This window comes from Oryzias latipes, chromosome 1 (genome assembly GCF_002234675.1).
Source record: "Oryzias latipes chromosome 1, ASM223467v1".
NCBI lineage: Eukaryota > Metazoa > Chordata > Actinopteri > Beloniformes > Adrianichthyidae > Oryzias > Oryzias latipes.
The window spans coordinates 37,063,627-37,087,587 of NC_019859.2; the positions used below are offsets into that span (position 1 = coordinate 37,063,627).

The window sequence follows — 23,961 nt, forward strand, 5'->3', positions numbered from 1 at the left end:
TCGGTGGGCAGCATGGTGCTCATCTCCGTGGATCGTAACATCTGTTTTCCTCTGCGGTACCGCAGCAGCGTGACGCCCAGCAGGGCGGAGGCGTCCGTCAGCCTCTGCTGGTTCTGCTCCCTGCTCTCTAACGGACTCATCCTGAAGGAGCACCTCCGGCAGGCACAGCGCCTGCTACGGGGAGTGTCTGGGGGGGCCGTGGATCTGGCCTGTACCTTTGTGGGGCAGTGCACGGTCATCCTGGTTCTCTACGTCAGGGTTTTGGTTGTGGCCGTGTCCCAGGCTCACTCCATGCAGTCTGGCACAGCGGCAGAGTGAAGATCACAGCAAAGAGGTCTGAGAGGAAAGCAGCCAGCACTCTGGGCATAGTCATGTTTTTCCTCACCTTCCTTCCATACTACTGTCTGTCTCTAGCAGGGAAGGACATGTCCAACAGTCTTTCGTCCTGGGCCGTGGGGTCCTGGCTGCTGTGTCTGAACTGGGCTCTGAATCCACTCATCTATGCCTTTTTCTCCCCCTGGTTCAGGAAAGCCGTCTCTCTGATCATCACTCTGCAGATCCTGAAGCAGAACTCTCTCAGGCAAATGTCATGTAAACCCAAACCCCACGCTGGTCTACAGGGTCTCCTGCAGAACCAGAACCCAAAAGAACATCTAAGAGACGTCACTGTAGAAATGTAGTTTATTAAAAGACAAATAAAACAGTCTGAAAGCGCTGATGTGATCCTCATCTCTTAGACTGAGAATGAAGTCGTCTCACTTCTGTGAAAGAGAGAGAATGCAGAGTTCAACCTCCAGCCAACACACCACACACCAACTACACAAACACACAATGGGGTTGTCCAGATGCACTGCTGCTGGCTTCAGCTGTGGAACTGAATCGTCTGCTGACATAAATGTGACAGAAGAAGGATGCAGACGACGTCTGCAGGAAGCAACAGGACCTGGGATCTCATGAGGCCAGAAGTCATCACAGGCTGGACAGCGAGGCTCCGTCCGGCCTTTGAAGTATCTCGCCACACACGGATTATGAATTTTGATTCCACATGTGGGATTCTCACAGATCTGACACTGAGGAAAAAAGAGTTTGGTCCTGAAAGCCTCGTTCATCACATATTCAAAGGAAAGTGGCTAAACTATCAGTATTATCTACTCTGTTGTGTGCTGAGAATACTGCATGTTTCTATAATCCTGCATGATGTTGGGTTACAGATATGAAAGCATGTTAGTCGTCTTCACTTCACTGCATAGGAAGACACAGAAATGCCTTTTTCTGTTTCCGCTGTAGATTCAGTGGAACAGTTTAGAACGAGATTCAGAAAGTTTTTGTTTTCACTTCAGCAGAAGAAAATGTAAGTTTCAAGTTAGGGTTGTTGGGGTAAAAGTTCTGAAAAGCTGGTTTAATAAATGTTTTTAGGACAACATTTGTAAAGAAGAAACCGTCTGTCTGTGTGGTCAGAGTTGGGTTTGCCGGCAGGCTTTGGGAAAGGCAGAACTAAAATGAGAAATTCAGCTCCTTTCCAGTCCTGCACTAGAAAAACACTTCCTGTAGAAATCAGTCACAACTTCTGACCTGATTCTCTTCAAATGAGCAAAAAACATCTGCCAGAAAAATGGTTTCACCAAGAATTCTTATTTAAAGTAAAACAGTCCTGTCACTCATGCGTTTTCTCAAACTAAGAGTGTTTTTCTATTGAAAAACCTTCTCAGAATATTTTTGTTCTTTTAACTTCCCAAAGATTCAGTTTTTGCAGAGAAGATGTGAAAACATATTTGGTAAAGAACATTGTATTGTGAAGAAATAATAAGCAGAAATCAGACACACTCACAAACAAACACGTCTTTGACTTTCAGGTGTGAGTCAGAAGGTTCGGGTTTACCTGGAAGGCAACGCTGTGGCAGATGTGACAGACTTTCAGGTGCTCCTGATACATGCTACGAATATACGGCTCCATCTCTATGATACACCGAGTGGACAGCGTGTATTCCCCACGTTTCTGAGAAAGACAAGAAACCTGAAACCTAGTCGTCTTTCAACGCCGAAACACATTTGCAACTGAACTGCATCTGATGATCTACAGCCGGGGGGGGGGGGGTTAATGTCAACAAGCTCCAAAATATATACCAGATCTACCTACATCTATCAAATCTACCCACATCTATCAGATCTACCAACATCTATCAGATCTACCTACATCTATCAGATCTACCTACATCTATCAGATCTACCCACATCTATCAGATCTACCCACATCTATCAGATCTACCTACATCTATCAGATCTACCTACATCTATCAGATCTACCTACATCTATCAGATCTACCTACATCTATCAGATCTACCTACATCTATCAGATCTACCCACATCTATCAGATCTACCTACATCTATCAGATCTACCTACATCTATCAGATCTACCTACATCTATCAGATCTACCTACATCTATCAGATTTACCCACATCTATCAGATCTACCTACATCTGTCAGATCTACCAACATCTACCAGATCTACCCACATCTACCAGATCTACCCACATCTATCAGATCTACCTACTTCTACCAGATATACCCACATCTATCAGATTTACCAACATCTATCAGATCTACCTACATCTACCAGATCTACCTACGTCTACCATATCTACCCACATCTATCAGATATACCTACATCTATCAGATCTACCCACATCTATCAGATCTACCTACATCTATCAGATCTACCTACATCTATCAGATCTGCCTACATCTATCAGATTTACCCACATCTATCAGATCTACCTACATATATCAGATCTACCTACATCTATCAGATCTACCTACATCTATCAGACCTACCCACATCTATCAACATCTACCAGATCTACCTACTTCTACCAGATCTACCTACGTCTACTAGATCTACCTACGTCTACCAGATCTACCTACATCTATCAGATCTACCAACATCTATCAGATCTACCTACATCTATCAGATCTACCCACATCTATCAGATCTACCCACATCTATCAGATCTACCCACATCTATCAGATCTACCCACATCTATCAGATCTACCCACATCTATAAGATCTACCAACATCTACCAGATCTACCTACATCTATCAGATCTACCCACATCTATCAGATCTACCCACATCTATCAGATCTACCTACATCTATCAGATCTACCTAAATCTATCAGATCTACCCACATCTATCAGATCTACCCACATCTATCAGATCTACCCACATCTATAAGATCTACCAACATCTACCAGATCTACCTACATCTATCAGATCTACCCACATCTATCAGATCTACCCACATCTATCAGATCTACCTACATCTATCAGATCTACCTAAATCTATCAGATCTACCTACATCTATCAGATTTACCCACATCTATCAGATCTACCTACATCTGTCAGATCTACCAACATCTACCAGATCTACCCACATCTACCAGATCTACCCACATCTATCAGATCTACCTACTTCTACCAGATATACCCACATCTATCAGATTTACCAACATCTATCAGATCTACCTACATCTATCAGATCTACCCACATCTATCAGATCTACCTACATCTATCAGATCTACCTACATCTATCAGATCTACCTACATCTATCAGATTTACCCACATCTATCAGATCTACCTACATCTGTCAGATCTACCAACATCTACCAGATCTACCCACATCTACCAGATCTACCCACATCTATCAGATCTACCTACTTCTACCAGATATACCCACATCTATCAGATTTACCAACATCTATCAGATCTACCTACATCTACCAGATCTACCTACGTCTACCATATCTACCCACATCTATCAACATCTACCAGATCTACCTACTTCTACCAGATCTACCTACGTCTACTAGATCTACCTACGTCTACCAGATCTACCTACATCTATCAGATCTACCAACATCTATCAGATCTACCCACATCTATCAGATCTACCTACATCTATCAGATCTACCCACATCTATCAGATCTACCTACATCTATCAGATCTACCTACATCTATCAGATCTGCCTACATCTATCAGATTTACCCACATCTATCAGATCTACCTACATATATCAGATCTACCTACGTCTATCAGATCTACCTACATCTATCAGACCTACCCACATCTATCAACATCTACCAGATCTACCTACTTCTACCAGATCTACCTACGTCTACTAGATCTACCTACGTCTACCAGATCTACCTACATCTATCAGATCTACCAACATCTATCAGATCTACCTACATCGTTCAGATCTACCCACATCTACCAGATCTACCTATGTCTACCAGATCTACCTACACTACATCTATCAGATCTACCTTCATCTATCAGATCTACCTACTTCTACCAGATCTACCTACATCTATCAGATCTACCTACTTCTACCAGATCTACCTATGTCTACCAGATCTACCTACACTACTTCTATCAGATCTACCCACATCTATCAGATCTACCAACATCTATCAGACCTACTTACATCTATCAAATCTACCCACATCCATCAGATCTACCAACATCTACCAGATCTACCTACTTCTACCAGATCTACCTACGTCTACCAGATTTACCTACATCTATCAGACCTACCTACATCTATCAGATATACCCACATCTATCAGATCTACCTACATCTATCAGATCTACCCACATCTATCAGATCTACCCACATCTACCAGATCTACCTATGTCTACCAGATCTACCTACACTACATCTATCAGATCTACCTACATCTATCAGATGTACCTACTTCTACCAGATCTACCTACTTCTACCAGATCTACCTACTTCTACCAGATCTACCTACATCTATCAGATCTACCTACTTCTACCAGATCTACCTATGTCTACCAGATCTACCTACACTACATCTATCAGATGTACCCACATCTATCAGATCTACCCACGTCCATCAGATCTACCTACATCTATCAGATCTACCCACATCTATCAGATCTACCCACATCTATCAGATCTACCAACATCTACCAGATCTACCTACTTCTACCAGATCTACCTACGTCTACCAGATTTACCTACATCTATCAGATCTACCTACATCTATCAGATCTACCTACTTCTACCAGATCTACCTACTTCTACCAGATCTACCCACATCTATCAGATCTACCAACATCTACCAGATCTACCTATGTCTACCAGATCTACCTACACTACATCTATCAGATCTACCTACATCTATCAGATCTACCTACTTCTACCAGATCTACCTACTTCTACCAGATCTACCTACATCTATCAGATCTACCTACTTCTACCAGATCTACCTATGTCTACCAGATCTACCTACACTACATCTATCAGATCTACCCACATCTATCAGATCTACCCACATCTATCAGATCTTCCCACATCTATCAGATCTACCAACATCTACCAGATCTACCTACATCTATCAGATCTACCCACATCTATCAGATCTACCCACATCTATCAGATCTACCTACATCTATCAGATCTACCTACATCTATCAGATCTACCTACATCTATCAGATTTACCCACATCTATCAGATTTACCAACATCTATCAGATCTACCTACATCTATCAGATCTACCTACTTCTACCAGATCTACCTACTTCTACCAGATCTACCTACATCTATCAGATCTACCTACTTCTACCAGATCTACCTATGTCTACCAGATCTACCTACACTACATCTATCAGATCTACCCACATCTATCAGATCTACCCACATCTATCAGATCTTCCCACATCTATCAGATCTACCAACATCTACCAGATCTACCTACATCTATCAGATCTACCCACATCTATCAGATCTACCCACATCTATCAGATCTACCTACATCTATCAGATCTACCTACATCTATCAGATCTACCTACATCTATCAGATTTACCCACATCTATCAGATTTACCAACATCTATCAGATCTACCTACATCTACCAGATCTACCTACGTCTACCATATCTACCCACATCTATCAGATCTACCCACATCCATCAGATCTACCTACTTCTACCAGATCTACCTACGTCTACCAGATCTACCTACACTACATCTATCAGATCTACCTACATCTACCAGATCTACCCACATCTATCAGATCTACCTACGTTTATCAGATCTACCTACATCTATCAGATCTACCAACATCTATCAGATCTACCTACGTCTATCAGATCAACCTACATCTATCAGATCTACCTACATCTACCAGATCTACCTACGTCTACCAGATCTACCTACATCTATCCGATCTACCTACGTCTATCTGCCTGCATCTCTACATCTACAGTGCCTTGCCAAAGTATTTGGCCTCCTTGGACTTTTCAACCTTTTGCCACATTTCAGGCTTCAAACATAAAGATACAAAACTGTATTTCTTTGTGAAGAATCAACAAGTGGGAGACAATCATGAAGTGAAAAGAAATTTATTGGATATTTCAAACTTGTTAACCAATAAAAAAACTGACATGTTAGGCGTGCAAATGTATTCAAACCATTTCCTTTCAGTGCCACAAACTCTCTCCAAATGTTCAGTGAGGATCTGAATGATCCAATGTTGACCTGAATGATTAATGATGATAATAGATCCACCTGAATGTCATCAAGTCTATAAATGCTGCTGCTCCGTGATCGTCTTAGAGGTCTGTTTAAAGCGCAGAGAGCATCGTGAAGAACAAGGAACACGTCAGGTCTGAGGTTCTGTTCTGGAGATGTTTAAAGCCGGATTTGGATCCAAAACGATTTCCCGAGCTTTAAACATCCCAAGCAGAACTGTGCAAGTGACAATCTAGAAATGGAATGAGTATTAGACCACTGCAGATCGACAAAGACCCGGCCGTCCGTCTAAACTTTCAGCTCAAACAAGGAGAAAACTGATCAGAGATGCAGCCAAGAGGCTGACCTGCAATCTACCCACAACTCCTTTGCAATCATGATTGACACACCCCAGATCTGCATCATGTGACTATTTCAAAGTATGGATGTGTGACGTCAGCACACATTCTCTATCATTGTTGATATGATAAATGTTCCACTGATCATTTCCTGATCTGTTGTTTAAAGTGTTCCCAGTGGTCTTTTAACGATGATGTGGTTTTTAGCCAAAATCCAAAAAACTAAGACAGACCTAGGACATAGTTTCTGCAGAGTGGCAGGAGTTCATTAGAAATCATTGGAGAAGTTACAATCTTAAATGTCCTCCATCGTCAGAAAAAGGTTCAAAGAACATGTAAAAAACACCAAACACAGGATTTTCATCAGAGTGGGTCTACAACTTACATCTATCCATAGATCTCCACCTTTTCTGGGAGCGGGTGGAGATCCTGTCGGCTTACCTCACACAGCCATTTGTCGTGCACGAGTCGGCTCAGGAGGTGCTCCGTCTCGCTCTTCTTCAGCTTTTTGGTGGTCATGGTGTCAGTACTGTTTAGGATGTCGGTGGAAGACGCCTTTCCGTTCTCAGAACACACAATCAGATCCACCTGGATGGAACCAAAGTCCCAGCAAATGTCTTGGTTACCAGAAGCTGAACACTACCAGGACACAAATGATGAGGGAGGGGGGTCTGTTAAAGACGTCTGTCATGTCAAACCTCTATCCATCCCTCCACCCATCCATCCACCCACCCATCCATCCCTCCACCCATCCATCCACCCATCCATCATCCATCCATCCATCCCTCCCTCCCTTCCTCCACCCATCCATCCATCATCCATCCATCCATCCATCCACCCATCCATCCATCCATCCATCATCCACCCATCCATCCATCCATCATCCATCCCTCCCTCCCTCCATCCACCCATCCAGCCATCATCCATCCATCCATCCACCCATCCATCCATCCATCATCCATCCATCCCTCCCTCCCTTCCTCCATCCATCCATCCATCCAACCATCATCCATCCATCCATCCATCCATCCATCATCCATCCCTCCCTCCCTCCATCCATCCACCCATCCATCCAACCATCACCCATCCATCCATTCATCCATCCATCCATCATCCATCATCCATCCACCCACCATCCATCCACCTATCCACCCATCCATCCATTCATCCATCCATCCATCTATCCATCATCCATCCATCCATCCATCCATCATCCATCCATCCCTCCCTCCCTTCCTCCATCCATCCACCCATCCATCCAACCATCATCCATCCATCCATCCATCCATCCATCATCCATCCCTCCCTCCCTCCATCCATCCACCCATCCATCCAACCATCATCCATCCATCCATTCATCCATCCATCCATCATCCATCATCCATCCACCCACCATCCATCCACCTATCCACCCATCCATCCATTCATCCATCCATCATCCATCCCTCCCTTCCTCCATCCATCCACCCATCCATCCAACCATCATCCATCCATCCATCCATCCATCATCCATCCCTCCCTCCCTCCATCCATCCACCCATCCATCCAACCATCATCCATCCATCCATTCATCCATCCATCCATCTATCCATCATCCATCCATCCATCCATCCATCCATCCATCCATCCATCCATCCACCCCTCATCCATCCATCCACCCATCCATGCATCCATCCATCCATCCAACCAATCATCCATCCATCATCCATCCACCCATCCATCCATCCATCCAACAATCCATCCATGCATCCATCCATCCATCCATCCACCCATTCATCCATCCAACTTCAAAGTTGAAGACTTGTATAGTATTTTCAGTCTAAAATACTATGTTTATGTACTAATAACTCCAAAATAACTACACAAATTTTTGTGATGAGATTTCTTCGTCGTGTGAATTCTTATTTTTGTAGTAACACATCATTAGAACAGATAAGGCATTTTGTTCTGAAAACAGCTCTGCTGTAAACCGTGTCATGGGGGAAACATGACGTTTCTTTATTTTTTTTATTTTTTTTTTCCTTATAATCTTTATTTAGGTAGGAAATGTGAGAAGCACATTCATTTGAACAACTTTAATAAGTTCCATTAAGTGAAGTTAATAAGCACTTCAACTTTGAATTTACATAATTTCTACCTTACAGCTTTTATTGTGAATTTTTTTTTTCTTTTTTTTTTTTTTTAACTTGTCCTGTCCAACAGCTGGGCAGACAGACGAGAGCTGAGGGCCTCTTGTGTTGGACATATTTTGCTTTAACAAGAGGGGTTATTAATCTTCTGACAAACCAAAGGTATGTCTGAATAAACCCCTTTTGTAATTGAGGCCAAACTTTATTAATTTCAATCATGTCTGAAAATCTTTGGTGTTGGACCGGACGGAAAAGGAAAGAGGGGAAGAAGAGAGAGGGACGCTAGAGAGAGGGGGCGGTAGGGGGTGATAATAGGAGGGGAAGGGGGATAAGACTATGAAGCAGCATAGAGCAGACAGGTTTACTGGTTGTTAATCATTATGGTAAGGTTCAAATGCAGTACAAAAATGGCGGGGCCCGTCCACACACACACTCAAATGTTATAAACACACCTGCTAGCTGCAAAAATGTCCACCTGTCGACATGTACACAAAACAGATAGTGTTCACACGCATACTTATGCCTTAAAACCAACTAGTGTGAAATATTTCAGTCATTCAGTCATGCAAGCTATTAGTGCAAAGGTGAGCTAACACCAGTGCTCAGGTGAGGTTTTATGTTCTTCTAAAATGGATGGTGGAACGTGAAAAGAAGGAGGGAGAGTGCCCAGCCATCCCCACCCCAAGACCCCTACCGCAGCAGCAGCGGCAGCCGGAATCCCCCCAACGCCACACGGGAACCGGCAGGGAACAACCGCCGCCCGGTCGACCAAGCCCGCCACCCAGGCCAGGGCCAGCAGGGCCGCCGCAAGGCCCCCAGAGCCAGAGGCCAGGGAAGCACGGAGGGAAAGAGAGCGCCGCCCCAGCCCAACCAGGAGAGCAGCCCCCCCGCCGCGCCGGGAGAACCCAACGCAGAGCCCCACCGGAGAAGGACGCCCACAGCCCCAAACAAGCACCCCACCACCACCCAGGAGTTCCGGGCATCCCCCCGCCCCAACCCCAGGTACGAGCCAGGACCCCCCAAGGGAGACCCGCTCCGCACTCCAGGCAGCCATCCGCCCGGCCCACGGTTGGTCCAGGGAGGAGCGAGGCAGGGGGCCCGCCGCCCCCGCCCAGGAGGGGGGAACCGCGGGGAAAAAAAGAGGGCCCACAAGGGGTGTTATAAATATGGCCCGACCAGGCTCGGCCACAGTTGGAAATTTGGCGGGGCCCAGCACTCAGGAGCAAGGACCAGAACCCACCCCCCAGGGACCAGATACCCCCGGCACAGATGTAATGTGAACTCCCCCACCGCGCGGAGAGAGCACCGCCGGGCCCAGGAAGCCGGCACCCCGGGGACACGGCCGCCGTTGCAAAGGGGCCCGCACCCCCCACCAGGGAAGAGGCAGGGGACAGATGGACCCAGGTCCCACCTTCCTTGCAAAATGTGTGTGCGTGTATGTGTGTTTGAGATGGTGTGTGTGTGCATGTGTGTGTGTTTATGTTGGGATGTATATATTGAGGGGGGAGGGGTGTGTGTACTAAGGGGGGTGCAGTTAAAATTGGCGGGTAGGGCACTAAGGGGACATCTCCTGATTACTCACAGTGACGTCCCCTCACCCTCCCCACCAAGGGGCCCTAAATGTCTAAGGTGCGGTTAAAATTGGCGGGTAGGGTGCTAGGAGGACATCCGCTGCTTGCTGGCAGTGATGTCCAAGCACCCCCCCTACCAAGGGCTCTACATGTCTAAGGTGCAAATAAAACCGAAAGAGGGGGGGCCCACTCCATACGGCAACCATAGGAGGGGGGCCACTGCCTCGTAAACCCCCCCCCAAGGCTCATCGCAGGCTAAGCCCCCCACCCCCTCACCCTATTATGAGGTTATATGAGGAAGGGGGTAAGTTGGGGACAGCTGATAGACTGTCCCCCGGTGGTCAAACAGCTGTCCCCCGCCCCCCCCCAGCAAGGGGGCCAGGCCCACCCAGCCCAGGGGCCCCACCCCCGGAGGCGCCGACACCCCAGGCCCAGCACCCCCCCCCCCACACAGAGAGAGAGGAGCCAGAAAGCGCCGCCCCCCCCGGAGCAAGCCCAGGCCCCCACCCCCAAACGCCGGCCCTAGAAGAGCTCTGGTCAGGCCTCGACGGGACCGAGGCAGCCAACCGGCCGGGGAAACCGCCGATGGCCTCAGCGGAGACCCCGACCCGTCAACCCCCCTGCCCCGTACCAATAGTGGACCCCCCCCCCTCCCCCAGAATGCCCCCCCACAGGTCAGGGCCGACAAGACCCCCCACCCCACCCCAGACCCCGCAGCCGAAGCGGAGGACACCCAGAGAGACCGGGGGCCCCAAGAGGGTTGTCCCGTCCCGCCCCAGAGCCAGGGAAGGGCCGATCCCAGCCCCAAGCGTAGATGGGAAGCCCATCCAGCGCCGCTGACCCCCCCCGAGCAGCGCCCCCCGCCAACCCCCCCCAGCACAGGCAAAGGGACCACCCCCTCAAGCCAGGCCAGACCACCAACCCACCCCCCCACCACGCACCCCCACACCCAAGCCCAAAGGACCACGCAGCGCCCCAGCCCGCCCCACCCAGGCGCCGGACCCGATCCCCCGACCAACGGAGCCCCCAACAACCCCCGCCAGGCACCGGAGGCCCCGACCCCCACCCCGGCCCACGGCAGAAGGGCAAGGAGCAGCGACGACCAGCCCCCCCCCACCCCCTAAGTCATGGAGTTAGCTATGGGAGACCAGAGAGACCGAATTCTTTCGAAGTTACTTGAACTTTGGGCTGACATTTTTTCCAAGCTGATATGATCAAGCAGCAGATTTCTGTGTTGACTTATATTTATATTTTTTTTGCTGTTCCAATTTATTAAAATAGTTTTTTTAGCAATGCAAAGAGTTATGAAAATGATAGAGCCCAGGGCTCGACATAGCCATTTGTCCGCTGGCCCGGTCCTGTTTTTCGAGCAGTGCGGACCACAAGACTTTATTTTTCACTTGTCCGCTCGGGCCACTAAAATATCTAACGGTTTATAAATTCTTCACCTTTTTCAATAAAGTAAATTTTGCGAAAACGTGTAGATTTACCTCGTCTTCATAATTTAGTTTTTCTGCTAGTCCTGTGTTCAGACTTCAAGGGTTTCTATGGGAAACCTTTGATCACTTCTCCTTCTCTCCTGCCTGCGCGCGCGCGGCATTCACTGCCGAGCACCACGCGGCACGCGCTCACTACTTTTTTTTTTCAAACTTTATTGAATGTAACAATTCAATACAAAACAATGTTAAACAGCAACAACGAAGGCACAAGCCAGTGGGTTATTATTACATTTGATTATAAATCCGACACCGTCACTGAAGAGAGACTGAAGCATGTCAGAGATGTGGAAGACATGGCAGGAATAGATAGGAATATGTTGGATGGAGTAGTGGGTATAATTAGTAGTATGGACAGCAAGATATTTAATGAATGCATTGAAGATGAAACTGTATGCACTAAGCTTTAAGCTGAATGTCAAAGAATCAAAGGCAACTCCAAATACCTGAATCTCAGACTCAAATGCAGTAGAATGTTAAACTACTTAATTTTGTTTTTCTTTACAACACTGTAAGCAGTAAGTATTTCTAGTTAGCTGAATGATCTCAGTTAGACCTGCACAATATGAGGAAAACTCGCGATATGCGATATCAGAGATTAAAATTGCGATAACGATATAATTTGCGGTATATAAACAAACAGCAAAATAACCAAATAACCATTCCCAGTTTAAAAATTATACTCCAAATGACCCACGTTGACATAGGTTACAAACATCTAACATAACAGGGCTCCATCTGATTGGTCAACAATGTGAAGGCGTCCATCCGATTGGTCAAATGCATTAAGGGATTTATTTGATTCGTTAAATGGTTCAAGCTGCCATTAGATTGTTTTAACACATTTAAGGTTTATGATTTATTGCGATATTTGCCGTTAGAAGCAGCATGAAAACTTCTGAACTAGTGTTACCTACTACACTGCAGTGCTCTCTTCAAAACATCTGAAACAGACTAGAGCAGATTTAAGTTTGATGTGGTCTATTTTCAGTCATTGAAAAGTGTAGAAATAAGTGATGTCACCAGAATGCACCAAATTGCACCATATTAAAATTTTCCGGGGGGGCATGCCCCCGGACCCCCCTAAAGTTGCAAGCACCTGCGGAGCGGCGGGTCCCGCTATGCGCGGTGTCGGGCCAGTAACTTTCAGGCAGGGCCAGTAAGTTTCAAAAACTACTGGCCCTGTGGGCCAGTGCAAATTTCTGGGCTATGTCAACCCCTGGAGCCTAATCCTCCTTCTACATCGATGGCACTCATGTCACCAAGCACACAAAGTGACGGTGAAGCTGTGATTGAAACCTTAAGCCAGACTGATAGATCGGCACATACCTGCCGCCGAAACATGACGTTTCTAAAGTGTGGCTGGATTAACTGCAGCGGCCAGGTGGACAGCGGCGCCTGCTCTGTGGACAGCGCCTGAGAAGCGCGTGACTCTTGACTGCACTGCTGCCTGAGCAGGCTCAGGTCTCTCAGGTTTCAAACCGCGGACCCGGCAGCAGGCGCTGTGGCAGGACAGCTGGGTCATACGGGGCGTCTCAGACTCGTTTCTGATTAACCCTTTATAGGGCAAGTGACTGTTTTTGGTAATTTCCGCACCTGTTACTTATCACGCCCTTCCCCCATCTAAGTGAGTTCAAGAGTCATGGGATCTTTACCCATGACTCAGCAAAGATCATCCTACATTATAGGTTACTCAATTGTGCAACTTGACCAATCAGCAGAGAGCAGGGTCACATCAAATTTCCCTTTTTCTGCAAAATCAGAAAAAGTTGCTTTTGCAGCTCAGTTCACTGGACATTTTCAAAGGAATCGTCAAAACTAACCATGGTAAGTTGATGAAACTCATACATTTTATTGTTGAATAGTTGTGTTAAGTGTTGACATATAAGTTGTTTGCAGAGAATTTATTGAAATGAGTGAAAATACGGCATGAAAAATGCAGGCACCATATTTGATCATACGCCCTATTCACTAAAAAGAAAATTTTACTTGGTATGTCTGTTTTTGGACATATGCCCTATGCATCTAACAAACCATATTAGTGCATTTTCTTTACAAATAAAGAAATACAACTTAGAATATTATGTTTTAATGTTGCCAAATGTTTTATATCACTATACAGTGATTCAGGGAGAATTTAAATACTGTTTTTAGTTTATGAATAGTGATAAAGAGTGATTTTTGTCAGTTTATGATGTTATGAAAGTTGTTTTATTGCATGTGTTTAATTTTTAACTTCCATCAATTTTTTATGGCAAGAGGAGGGAGACTGCTGTTGTGCCACTCCACCCTGACATTAGTGATGTTGATGAGGATCAAGATGATGACGTGTCAGACCCCGACTTCGCCCCACCCACCAACAATCAGGACATTCCCAGACCCTCACACACAGTTGTGTGAAGGTCTATTCAACACTTTTGTTATTAGCACTTTTTGTTATTAGCACGTTTATGTTCTAAAAGTGATGTTCAAATGTTCAAATACATAATATGTGTTTTTCTTATATTTATATATATATGTATACTTATTGGAATTTGTTTTCCCACTCACGGGCAAGTGACCAAATATGGTCACTTCATTGGCATTGATTTTCTACATGAAAATAAAAAAAATTGAAAAACGTCACCAATGATATGAAGTCTTGTTATGTTCTCCAATAACACTCTAAGGTTGAATTTTTGAATTTTAGAGTATTTCATTGAGTGCCCTATAAAGGGTTAAGGACGCACGCGGGCCGGCCCGGGCCTCTAAACGGTCCTGCAGGCCCCACCTTAGTGTAGTTAACCACAGAGACGTGTGTTTCAGAGGATGTTCGATTGGCCGTTCTGCATGTCAATCAAGTGACATATTTCACATTGAGGATGGTGATTCGCTGACGTTTTTTTCTCTGATGGCCCCCGATCTATGTTTTGAGCACTGCTGATATAGACCCTTTAGCATGGCAGCACCTACATAGCACACATCTGAGAACCACTGAAGCTCTCTGACCGATTGAGTGTCACTCAGGATTTATGTCATCTGTGTTAACGGTTGAAGACTTCTGGTAATCAAAGGATGTCAACAGTGGAGCTAAAGCTCAGGTATTAATGCTATGGGCAGTATACTGTAGAGAGAAGGTGAGAAGCAGCCTTACGGTTCTTCTGAACAGCTCCAGCTCATTGTCGGCATAATCTGAAGACATCCTTGTGACGTCGGTCTCAGCCATGTTCACCTGGACAAACGAGAGCAGCACGCTAATGAAGACGTCAACAATCTGCTTTGTCTAACCAAAAGGTGAGGCTTAAGCTTGACCGTTTAACCTTTCACCATAGTTAGGCCTCACAGCCTGCAGATGCAGTTCTTGCTTCATGATGATGGAGGAGCAGCTTTCTGACTGCTGTAAGGTTTGAATCCTCTGTTTCATTCCAGCTGTAAAACTACGGTAAAGTCTAGAATGACCTCCATGGACTGAACCATTTCTGTGGATGTGGATCTTAGCAGCAGGAACCTAAAACTATGTGGAAACACTCATCCGTCTGTCCATCCAACCATCTGTCTGTCCATCTATCACTCACCCATCCATCCATGGCCAGACTTCCCTCTGTGAAAACCCTTGACAGAAAATTTCACTGGACATACTAACTCCTCCCCCTGGCGTTCCAAACAGGAAGTACCTGCTGGTCCCAAGAAGTCAAATTCCCATATACTCAATAGAGAATAAAGCAGCTGTCATTCTGTTGATCAGAAGAACCGTTCTGGATCTGATTCCTTTTTCTTCACATGTTCTTGCTAATACTCTTTAATTTCATGATATTTTTTCTTTATCTTGTGTTATTCAAGTGTTTTCCACTGACCAATCAGATGCCTCAGTAAAAGCATGTGGAGCCTGCTGGCCCCACCTCAAACGTTTGATTGACAGCTTCTCCCGTGCCGTTTTCAGTGAAAGGGGTGTGGACTTCCAACAAGCTTAGTCATGAATTGCCGACAGTAGTTGTCATAGAAACAAGACAGTTGGCCGAATGGGGCCAATCAGTGTCGTCTTGCTCCAAATGGCGGCCCCGTTTCATGGACAAAGGGCGACTAAATTGGCTTCATTTTGCTGAATCCACAAGTAAGACATTTTCTACGGATGACGCCTCGCCCGCTTTGTCCAGTGATGTATACATGTCTATGGTGGAAACTGGTCGGATAAAATGATCAAAGATTCCTCCTGTTGCATTGATCCCTGGACAGATATTTGCCACCCTCCGTTTTGGTGAAAGTTCATTCATGCTGACTGAAGGCAGAGACACTGACCAGGACATAGTACTGGTGACCGTTGACCTCAGACATGCCTTTTCTGATCTGCATGAACAGTGGCTGTAGCTTTGAGTTGATGGTATCAATGAATTCATCCAGTTTGTCAGGAGTATGAGGCGCTGCAACAGAAGGAGAACAGACTTGGGATCAGTTTCCAACACTTGCTTATGACTCCTCTCTGGAAAGGGCGACATGAACAAAACCACCAGTGGGTAAAGCTTCATCCAAACATTGACTTTATCTAGAGACTCTTAAACAGAATGGAAAGTTTCCGTTTTGATCTCTTTCCACTGTCAAAGCCCGACCTTTGACGTGTCATTCATCTTAGGAAAGAAGGAAAAGACTTTAAAAAAGTGAAACAAACTTCTGTAAAATGTAGTTAGGCCTTTCTTAACTGCCTCTTTAAAGTCTTCTCTCAGTGTCCCCGTTGGTTCTTAGCCGACCTTTGTCCTCTACAAACACTCCTGAACTTCTTCAGTCCACCACCACCTGCCCTCCTCTCGTCTGCTCTAGATCATGTCTTACATTTAACATCCCACCTTTAGCCTAGACCTCTGACACCCACTTCTCCTCCTGTCTGGTTCCAATCCATCCCAAGGACCAGATGGAGATGCTTTTCCATCTGGTCCTTGGGGGTAAAGACATGGGAAGCTGCTATTAAATAACTGTAATGAGACTGAAATCCGTGAATAATGAGACTCACTCTTGCTGACTTCACAGCAGTGCTGGTGGAGCGTCTTCACTGCATGCTCATCCGTGATGCCGTTGATCATCATGGTCTGGAGGAACCTCCGATGGCTGTCTCCCATCTGCCGCGCCATGTTCCTGATCTGACAAACAAACACGCCCAATCCCATCTTTAATTATTATTAATTAACTCTTTCCATGTTCTCCCTAAACGCTGATTCCTTTCAACTCTACAAATTCATGATTCAAAACGCAATAGAGGCTGAAAGCCCAGTGGGCTGTGTGTAGGACCACCAGGGTTCGATTCCCTGGAGATGTGATAAGCTTCATCCAGTCTGGGTCCGTGGGTAAGACCCTTCATGCTGCTGCCTAACTATGTAGCTATCAAGGTTATAATAGTTTCGGATTTTTTATTAGTTTTAGTTTTTATTTCGTTTTGAAGTTTTGTTTTTAAATTTATTTAGTTTTAATTAGTTTTTAGAGGCAGCTTTACTAGTTTTTATTAGTTTTTATTTTTTGAAATTGATTAGTTTTAGTTTAGTTTTTATTAGTTTTAGTGTTAGTTTTAGTCTTTTCTCTTTTTTTTGTAAATTAGGATATTTGTCAGGTGCATGATTCAAAATCACCAGAATAAGTATTGTATAATAAAAACTCAATCAAAGATCCATTTTGAAACACTTATTATTCAGAGGACACAAGGACAACCATCCTTAAATTAAAATACAACAGCATTACGTTACCTGCTCTCGCCTCTTTTTCGGGGGAGGGCGGGAGACAGGCTAGCTTGTCTAGGTACTGTTGATTTGCGTTGTTGTGTGCGCTTTTTAAATGTACTTTTCGTAGGGTTTTTCCCTTTGAGGAGCGTTCCACAAATTTTGTCTCCTGCTTCGAGTACAAGGCACTTACTTTAGTTTTCGACGCTGTTATATTCAAAAAAGTCCCAAATAGGACTCTCCCGCTTTCTCCCAACTTTTACTGCAGCCATCACGCTCATGTAAATGTCTATGACCACGCTAGCCGGCAGTGTCCGACAGACATCATGTGACGTCACAGACTACGTGATGCCCTAGGGTGGAGCCCTGCGCGGGACTATTTTCTTCATCCCGCGCCCGCTGAATTTCTGACCAATCCCGCCCGCTCCCGCAACGTATGCGTTACACTCCCGCCCACACCCGCAATATGTATGTCCACTCCCGCCCGCACCCGCAAAACTCATAGAATTTATTCCCGCACAGTAATAGAGATGCATTGATTTTGTAATGTCTCCCGTCCCGCAGGAAAAAAACACATATTTGTATTGATATTATTAAAGAGATTCATGTCCCTCCTCCAGCCTCATCTTTTCATGCATTCCTCTTTTGTGTAATTTGCAACTTAATTATTAAATATATTTTCACTAATCCTGTTCGGTTAAAAGTGTGGGTGTGTGCGCGCGCAGACAGACTGAACCAGCTGGTAAAGATGCAGGTCAAAGTCATTTGAATTTATGGATGGAAGAAAAACATTGTAATGGTTCAACAGAGCTTAAAATTTATGAATTAATTTTTTCCTGACGGAAAAATACTTTTTTTTAGCTTCAGCCTTTTCCAGTTTTGCTGATTCGCAGATCTGAGAACCATGCGTGACTCAGGATGAACCTCGTTTGAGGTTCTTTTCTACTTCATCCATTGACATCATGTCCCTGCCAGGAAACCTGCGCAGTGTTGCCGGATCGATTGACAGCTCTGTCATCCGTGTGCTGCGCTGTGGCGCCCGGACTATCGTGTCAACCTACGGTGACCGTATTTTGCGCTCTCTGTGTAGGATACATTGGGAGGGCGGGGATAAATAACTCTCAGCTACAGAGGATGAGCAGGTGAACAGGTAGAGAGGAAAAGCAGGTGTGGGGGGGGGGGTTTGGTTTCAAACTCTGTCAGAGGGGATGAAAACATGGCGTCAGATTCAGACGCAGTTTTGACTGCAGGAGTTGAAGCAGAGAATTTCTCGGATGATTTTATGAAATCAAACATGGAAACATGATTACCATGTAAAACTCTTCAAAATAATAAACCTGATCTCTCCACATTCTTCGTGTCTACCATGCATTGATGAACACATCGCTCCATGCAGCGATCAGACCATAACTTTAGCTGGTAGCTCCGCCTACACGCGACCGCGGTATCAGGCTTTAAAGAACACACTAAGAGGCGGGGCGGGGCGTTGCACAGCCCCAACAACAGGTTAGATGACAGTGGCCATTGGGCGTCTCTACCTGGTGCCTTCACCGAGCTTCAGTACATAAGAATCCAACAGCCGCACAGCCTAACGCAGTCCGCTAATATATATTCATGAGATATTCATGGCAGCACTCGTCCCGCGGGTTTTTTTTTTGCCGCCCGCTCCCGCCCGCAGCACATTTCAAACCGCCCAATCCCGCGAGATTTGGATTGGGTCCCGCGGGACCCGGCGGGACCCAATCCAAATGCAGGCCTCTACCGTAGGGGCCAAATACATAGTAAAACTAGCAGCGTGAAGTAAATAGATTTTATTTCGACCCAAAAGACTTATGTATTAACAAAGACGAAAACGAAGGATTTTTTGGGGTTAATATTATTTAGTTTCAGTTCGTTTTATACACACAACAAACAGTTTTAGTTAGTTTTCGTTTTTTTTAAAACTCTCGTTTTTATTTTTATTTAGTTAACGAAAATGTTTTTACAGTTCTAGTTTTAGTTTTTTCGTTCGTTTTCGTTAACTATAATAACCTTGGTAGCTACAAAGGGGCCCAAGTGTGGGTCTCCCTGTGTCCGTCCCCAGTCCGGATAAAATACAGGGTTGTGTCAGGAAGGGCATCCGGCGTGAAAATCTGCCAAACCACCTGTGAGAATCCCTGAAAGACTATTGGTTGTAGCAACCCCTGAAAGGTGACCAATGACATGGTTCAAAACTCACAACATGAGACAACATAAGACAACATGAGACAACACGAGACAACACGAGACAACACAAGACAACACAAGACAATATGAGACAACACGAGACAACACGAGACAACACAAGACAACACGAGACAACACGAGACAACTCGAGACAACACGAGACAACACGAGACAACTCGAGACAACATGAGACAACATGAGACAACATGAGACAACACGAGACAACACGAGACAACACGAGACAACATGAGACAACACGAGACAACACGAGACAACACAAGACAACACAAGACAACACGAGACAATATGAGACAACACGAGACAACTCGAGACAACACGAGACAACTCGAGACAACATGAGACAACATGAGACAATATGAGACAACACGAGACAACTCGAGACAACATGAGACAACACGAGACAACTCGAGACAACATGAGACAACATGAGACAACATGAGACAATATGAGACAACACGAGACAACTCGAGACAACATGAGACAACACGAGACAACTCGAGACAATATGAGACAACACGAGACAACATGAGACAACATGAGACAACACGAGACAATATGAGACAACACGAGACAATACGAGACAACACGAGACAATATGAGACAACATGAGACAACATGAGACAACATGAGACAATATGAGACAACACGAGACAATATGAGACAACACGAGACAACATGAGACAATATGAGACAACACGAGACAATATGAGACAACACGAGACAACTCGAGACAACATGAGACAACATCAGACAACATCAGACAACATCAGACAACATGAGACAATATGAGACAATATGAGACAACACGAGACAACACGAGACAACATGAGACAACATCAGACAACATGAGACAACACGAGACAACATGAGACAACACGAGACAACACGAGACAATATGAGACAATATGAGACAACATGAGACAATATGAGACAACACGAGACAATATGAGACAACACGAGACAACACGAGACAACATGAGACAACATCAGACAACATGAGACAACATGAGACAACATGAGACAACACGAGACAATATGAGACAATATGAGACAACATGAGACAATATGAGACAATATGAGACAACACGAGACAATATGAGACAACACGAGACAACACGAGACAACATCAGACAACACGAGACAACACGAGACAACATCAGACAACATCAGACAACATGAGACAACATGAGACAATATGAGACAACATGAGACAACACGAGACAACATGAGACAACACGAGACAACACGAGACAATATGAGACAATATGAGACAACATGAGACAATATGAGACAACACGAGACAATATGAGACAACACGAGACAACACGAGACAACATGAGACAACATCAGACAACATGAGACAACATGAGACAACATCAGACAACATGAGACAACACGAGACAATATGAGACAATATGAGACAACATGAGACAATATGAGACAATATGAGACAACACGAGACAACACGAGACAACACGAGACAACACGAGACAATATGAGACAATATGAGACAACATGAGACAATATGAGACAACACGAGACAATATGAGACAACACGAGACAACACGAGACAATATGAGACAATATGAGACAACTCGAGACAATATGAGACAACACGAGACAACATGAGACAACATGAGACAACACGAGACAATATGAGACAACACGAGACAATACGAGACAACACGAGACAACATGAGACAACATGAGACAACATGAGACAATATGAGACAACACGAGACAATATGAGACAACACGAGACAACACGAGACAACACGAGACAACTCGAGACAACATGAGACAACATGAGACAACATGAGACAACATGAGACAACTCGAGACAACACGAGACAACATGAGACAATATGAGACAACACGAGACAACACGAGACAACATGAGACAACATCAGACAACATCAGACAACATCAGACAACATGAGACAATATGAGACAATATGAGACAACATGAGACAACACGAGACAACATGAGACAACATCAGACAACATGAGACAACACGAGACAACATGAGACAACACGAGACAACACGAGACAATATGAGACAATATGAGACAACATGAGACAATATGAGACAACACGAGACAATATGAGACAACACGAGACAACACGAGACAACATGAGACAACATCAGACAACATGAGACAACACGAGACAATATGAGACAATATGAGACAACATGAGACAATATGAGACAATATGAGACAACACGAGACAATATGAGACAACACGAGACAACACGAGACAACATCAGACAACATCAGACAACATGAGACAACATGAGACAACATCAGACAACATGAGACAATATGAGACAACATGAGACAACACGAGACAACATGAGACAACACGAGACAACACGAGACAATATGAGACAATATGAGACAACATGAGACAATATGAGACAATATGAGACAACACGAGACAATATGAGACAACACGAGACAACACGAGACAACATGAGACAACATCAGACAACATGAGACAACATGAGACAACATCAGACAACATGAGACAACACGAGACAATATGAGACAATATGAGACAACATGAGACAATATGAGACAATATGAGACAACACGAGACAACACGAGACAACACGAGACAATATGAGACAATATGAGACAACATGAGACAATATGAGACAACACGAGACAATATGAGACAACACGAGACAACACGAGACAATATGAGACAATATGAGACAACATGAGACAATATGAGACAACACGAGACAATATGAGACAACACGAGACAACACGAGACAACATGAGACAACATCAGACAACATGAGACAACATGAGACAACATCAGACAACATGAGACAACACGAGACAACATGAGACAACATCAGACAACATGAGACAACACGAGACAATATGAGACAATATGAGACAACATGAGACAACATGAGACAATATGAGACAACATGAGACAATATGAGACAATATGAGACAACACGAGACAACTCGAGACAACATGAGACAACATGAGACAATATGAGACAATATGAGACAACATGAGACAATATGAGACAACATGAGACAATATGAGACAACATTACTGTGTGAGCTAGCATAACCTGCTTTCTGGAATACCCCCCTGGGCTATCATAGGTAGTGGGTGCAGTATTTAGGGGGGGTGACACTTATAAGTGTTTTACTTGTTCTCAATCCTCTTCAAACATTCATCTTTCTTTTCCTATCTATTTTTCCTTATAGCATACATCTGAAATAAAATATTGTATCTACACGTGTCTGTCTATGCTCAATGTGATTATTAGCTGGATGTGTTGAAGGAAATACCAGCCTGAAGTTTAATAAAAAATGTTTGAATTAATTACTCATATATACCAGACATTAAACAATATTTGTCCCAGTTGCAACAAAAAACCTTTGTCTCAGCTTAAAAGAATAACCTAAAGTTAATTTTTGTTGTTTTTTACTTTTGTAACCTAAGTCGTTGTTAAACGGATTTACTCTTTGTTCTCTATGTCAATGTTCTGAAAGTGTTTTAAAGCTACTGCTAGACGCTTGCATGACAAAAAAGGCACGAGAGTTGAATGTTATCACCATTATTTAAATACAAATGTAAAATATGGTTTCACAAACAGCATAAACTCGCAAAATGTCAAAGATAAAAAAAAACTGGGATGTGTTTAGCAGTTTGGAAACCCGTTAACTAACTTATTGGGTTTGTGGTTTGAAATCAAATGTAATTAATCTCTGTTAAATAATGTGCAGAGCGACTTTTCTGCTTTCTATTCGCTTCATTTGACAATATTTACACAGAAAAACATACATCCACAAGAGTTTACAGATGTTTACCTTTCCCGCTCCAGCACGAGGCACTTCCGTGTCGGTTCTTCTTCTTCCCGCCTTTCAGAGAGTTATTGCTATTGATTACTGCCACCTGCCGTCAGGGAAGAGAACAGCAGA

The 23,961-nt window shown here is 44.4% G+C and overlaps 1 protein-coding gene across 3 annotated transcripts; it reads right to left on the minus strand.

Annotated features, from left to right (window-relative positions):
- Positions 1–663: 663 nt before the first annotated feature.
- Positions 664–23,961, minus strand: nsmce1 (NSE1 homolog, SMC5-SMC6 complex component). 3 transcript variants are annotated; one of them, XM_023952488.1, is made up of 8 exons: positions 23,851–23,961; positions 17,085–17,211; positions 16,379–16,500; positions 15,237–15,314; positions 7,349–7,495; positions 1,880–1,996; positions 944–1,070; positions 664–761 (listed from the first exon to the last, which is right to left on the minus strand). In XM_023952488.1, the coding sequence occupies exons 2-8, from the start codon at positions 17,200–17,202 to the stop codon at positions 727–729; spliced, it is 744 nt and encodes a 247-aa protein (XP_023808256.1). In that variant the 5' UTR covers positions 17,203–17,211; positions 23,851–23,961; the 3' UTR covers positions 664–726. The 3 variants fall into 3 exon arrangements, with proteins under 3 accessions (XP_023808256.1, XP_023808291.1, XP_023808223.1); XM_023952523.1 differs by lacking the exon at positions 944–1,070 and having other exon boundaries at positions 668–761; XM_023952455.1 differs by having other exon boundaries at positions 668–1,070.

Coding starts and splice junctions, on each gene's coding strand:
- nsmce1 (XM_023952455.1), bottom strand. CDS start 17,202: ATGGCGCGGCAGATGGGAGACAGCCATCGGAGGTTCCTCCAGACCATG. Junction 7,496..15,236: donor TGGAGCTGTTCAGAAGAACC/GTAAGGCTGCTT, acceptor GGTTCCATCCAG/GTGGATCTGATTGTGTGTTC. Junction 1,071..1,879: donor GCCACAGCGTTGCCTTCCAG/GTAAACCCGAAC, acceptor TTTTTTCCTCAG/TGTCAGATCTGTGAGAATCC.